The 4,713-nt window shown below is 32.1% G+C and overlaps 1 protein-coding gene across 1 annotated transcript in view; it reads left to right on the forward strand.

Moving 5' to 3' along the window:
- Positions 1–4,713, forward strand: part of LOC107587625 (neuron navigator 1-like) — a 58,613-nt gene that overhangs the window by 50,264 nt on the left and 3,636 nt on the right. The window contains 6 exon segments of the mRNA XM_016275473.1: positions 483–506; positions 1,191–1,353; positions 1,991–2,159; positions 2,244–2,335; positions 3,052–3,147; positions 3,268–3,436. Of these exon segments, the coding sequence (XP_016130959.1) occupies positions 483–506; positions 1,191–1,353; positions 1,991–2,159; positions 2,244–2,335; positions 3,052–3,147; positions 3,268–3,436 (713 nt within the window).

Raw genomic sequence — 4,713 nt, forward strand, 5'->3', positions numbered from 1 at the left:
GGATAGTATAGTGTGAAATGGATGCTTTCAGGTTTAGAATCTGCCACATTTAAAGGATGAATTTGTGTTTTAGTAATATGCAATGCAATATACTGTACAATATATTAATAGTCATATTGACTGAAAAATGAATTTTCCACATGGTGTTTCAGGTGTCCTGTTAACTCATTATTTCATGCATTCTTAAACTGTTTGATATGTGCTTTGTGATTAATACTGTCATAACTAATGCCTACGACGAGCATATTATTATGAACCGTGTCAGGGTAGACGCCATAGATAATCAGCGTTATTGTATACTATTATAGTATAATATTTTGAATGAGCATTTATTGTTATATATTTCAGTTAATTTAATTTATAATTCAATTTAATTTATTTAAATTTTAGGTTTAATATGTGCTTTTGTCATTTTTTTTTGTTTTGGGGTTTTTATATTTCTATATGTCTTTAATTTATTTTTATTTCAGTGTTATTTTTAGCAGTACTTCACCTTATTCCAGTTAGTTGTCTAATTTTAATTTAAGTGTAAGTGTTTCCATTTGTTTATATCTATATATAGTTTTTCCGATGTTTTTTTTTTCATATTTATTTCAGATATGGAAAATGATTTGTAATAGTTCTATTTTTAGTTCCAGTTTTTGAGAAATAGACATTCATTACATCATACTACTAATGCTAGATGAAGCTTTGCTGGAAAATAAAGAGACTTGTTGGATCATTCTATCTAAAATTCACTGTTGAGACACTTAATGCATATGCCATCATAAACACATCAAATCCTATATGCCTCCACTGCATTTTTTGTTTTGCTATTAGCTGCCATTATGAATCCAAACTATCTATACGAACACTCTGGGAATTCATACTTGTTTTTAAAAGACTCTCAATATAAAGTGGTTGCTGTAGTTAAACGTTGACCCTCATTTCTCCTCTACATGCAGTTGAGGAGCTCCTTCAACAAGGCCTTCAGTAAAAAGGGTTCCAAAGCACCATACGCAGATATAGAGGAGATCACAACCCCGGTCACATCCGCCCCATCTTCACCCAAAATCATCCACAATGTGGATAATGCCTCGACTTCAACATCAGGGTAGGAAATGCAACTGTTGAGGTTCTTCACAAGATGATTGGAATTACGCAGCATTCACCTTTCATAGTTATAGGTTTGATGTCGGTATTTACGGCAGATCGTGCGAGGGTCATGAGGACACTGAGCATGAAGTGAAAGTGGTGACAGAGTTACGCTCGGAACTGTGGGAGAAAGAGCGCAAGCTGACGGACATCCGTTTGGAGGCGCTAAGCTCCGCCCATCAGCTGGAGCAGCTGCAGGAGGCCATGACCAACATGCAGGTGTGTGTGAGATGCTGCTTAGAGGAACATGAATTCATGAGCAGGCTTATATTTGCCTGTAGAACTGATTTCAGGCCTGAGATTTGAGACTAAATGAACACAACTTTTGATTGATCACTGGTTTTGTGAAATTGCGTTTGGCTGCAAACACGGACTACATAAAAAAAAATTATAATAATAATACAAATTTAATGTAAAATTGTATTAACTAATTAATAATAATAATAATATTTTTAACTATATTTTATATATAATTTTATTATTGTTTTTTGTTATTCTATAGGTGTACTGGTTATTAATAACACAAAAATAAATAATTGCAAGTGATGTATATTTAAATGTATTATTAATATTATATGTGTATAATTAAATGTATAATAATAATTACAAAATATTTAAAATTATACTATGTATTTAAAATAATTATTATATAGGTGTTATGGTTAGCTATTAATAATACAAATAATCATTTTAAATAATTGTAATTAAAATATATATATATATATTATTCTTATTATTTAGACACACTGGCTAATAATAATGACGATAATAATAGTAATAATAGTAATAATGAACAAAATTGATATTAAATATGTAATACTTGCGTTTGAAAATCCCTTAATAAATGCCTTGACAGATGACGGTGGAAAACCTGAAGGCGGAGAATGACCAGCTGAAGACGGTTGGCCCCTCCTCCAGACCTCCGAGCTCCACCTCCCAGTCCTCTGGGCTCGGTTCATTGGGCGTCTCATCACCACAGCAATCGGTGTCGTCTTTCGGCAAGGGACAGACTGAGCCTTACCCAGGTCACACATTTACACAGAGATTTCACATCCAGACACTCTAGAATTCTACACTTTCTCACTGTAGTTTCTGTTCGTCTCTCACAGATGTCTTTCAAAGCCCCACCACGACTTTGCAGAAGGATGAAAGTCTCGTCAGAGTGTTGGTTCGCATACCCAATCTGCACCTATTCAAAGACGTGAGTGTTTTACACAAGCATCTTCATCCTGATGAATCAGCTGATCATGTATTGTACATCATAAAACAGATATTTATGATTCTGAATTCTGACTGGACGGGCCACATACTATACAGAATACTATTATGCATTTACATACCAATGTTATTTACAATTGTCATTGTATTATTTTTATTCTGTATATTATATTTTCTATATATAGAAGCCTATTTATAAATATTTTGAATTAGCTTTTATTTTTATATTTTTCATTTTAATTTTAGTTTAAGTTTTAGTCATTTCGATATGTGCTTTGACATTTTTATTAGTTTGTGTTTTTTATAAAATTGTAGTTTATTTTTATTTCAGTTTAAATTATGTAGTACTCCAACTTAAACTTGTTTTATTTCAGTTACTTGTCAAGACTATATTTTTGTTTAAGTTAAGTTTTTTTTTATCTATTCTTTGTTTTATTTTATTTCAGCTAACAAAAATTATTATTAAATGTAACCATTTTATATATTTAATTTATATTGTTGTTGTTATATTTTTAAATAATGTTTAATAAAATAAAGAAAATATTAATATTTGTAATAATATTTAATTAATATTATTTTATATTTAAAAATTAAAATTAAATATTGAATGTAATTATTTATATAAATATGTTGTTTTTACAACTATGAACAACCTTCTGATCTGCTGTAACTTTTGAAAATCAAATGTCTCATTGATAGGAGGTGAAACAGCTGGAGTTTTTCATAGGCGCGGTTCAAATCAGCGGACGGACAGACTGGTTTGCTCTGGACTCTGCAGTTATCCAGGCTTTTAAAGTGAGTGCCGTCTGCAGTCTTCTGAGGGACAGAAACATCCACAAATTTAGACCCGAAATCAAACGTCTGAAATGCTTTGAGAATGTGTAAAGCTCTTCTCCTGTCACCGTGCGTCTGTAGGAGTATTTAGCGGTGGTGGACCCCGGCTCCAGTCTCGGTCTCTCTCAGGACTCCATCTACAGCTACAGCCTAAGCCACGTGAAGAGGGTTCTGGGGGCGCAGCCGCCCGAGACGCCGCCTGTGCGCCTCTACAGCAAAGGCTCCTCCTGCATCAGCGTGACTCTGAAAGGTCAGTGTGTTGAGGCTGCTGGCTGACAATGGAACAGTACATGTACATGTCAACTCCAACACTGATCTTTTACTGTAGCTATTGGGTCAACTTAAGCCATACATTTAACACTGTTTGACGAACACATATGAAATATGAACATGTCATGTCTGTTATAAATTTTAATATATATATATATATATATATATATATAATGTAATATATATATATATATATATATATATATATACATATTTTTGTGTTTATTTTTAGGTATAGAATGGTTTGTCCCAATTAAGTATTTATATTATGTAAATAAATACATTTCTATTTAGTTTGAATTTATTTTTATTTCGGTTTTAGTCATTTTATTATTTAAAATGAAACTTATTTTATTTGAGATATTTGTCAAGGCAACATTTTTTATTTGAGTTTAGTTATTATTATTATTATTATTATTATCATTATTATTATTATTATTATTATATGCACACTGGTTAATACTACTACTACTACTACTACTACAAATAATAATAATATTAATATTAATTGTACATATGTACATTTATTTCATGTTAAATTAATTAATAAAAAAAAATATATATATATATATATTTTTTTTTTATTTTTTTATTAATTTAGCATGAAATAAATGCTTAATTGTGGGCAAACAATATTATGCTTATTTTCGCTCATCTGAAATTTATTTTGCATAGTTACAATTTCAAACAGCGCTCAAAGAGTTTAAAATTGTTTACTGTCCATAAGCTAGTAAATGTTCTGACAGTATAGTTCCATATCAACTGTGAGCCATTATTTTCACATTTACATCTTCAGTAACCGTCAACAAAAAATGCTAATACCCACAGGCAGCTGCAGTGTGAACCTGGGATTTTCACAGCTCAAATCCCCAGAGAAGAGCAATATAGCGCTAATGTTTCTCAGTCTAACAGCAGCCAGCAGGAGGTGTGATTGAACAGCAGAACGTTGCCGCCCTCCACAATCCCATCATTCCTGAGCTCTCAGTCTGATATATGACCCAGGGAATTGGGGCCATTACCCAGACTCCTCTGGGCTTGGTCTAGGCGTTATTTTAAGCACAGGCTCCAACTCTTAAGTTGTTTATTGAGGCGGTGTGATGCTGTATAGACCACCCAGACTAAAGAAAACACAGTCATTTGCTTGTTCTCTTTCAGAGAAAATGTTCATTCCTTCTTTTCTGTGTGCGATTTCATCCTGTACTACATTAAAAAATACACACACACACACACACACACACACACATATATATATATATA

This window comes from Sinocyclocheilus grahami, unplaced genomic scaffold (assembly GCF_001515645.1).
Source record: "Sinocyclocheilus grahami isolate Dianchi unplaced genomic scaffold, SAMN03320097.WGS_v1.1 scaffold94.1, whole genome shotgun sequence".
NCBI classification, from domain to species: Eukaryota; Metazoa; Chordata; class Actinopteri; order Cypriniformes; family Cyprinidae; genus Sinocyclocheilus; species Sinocyclocheilus grahami.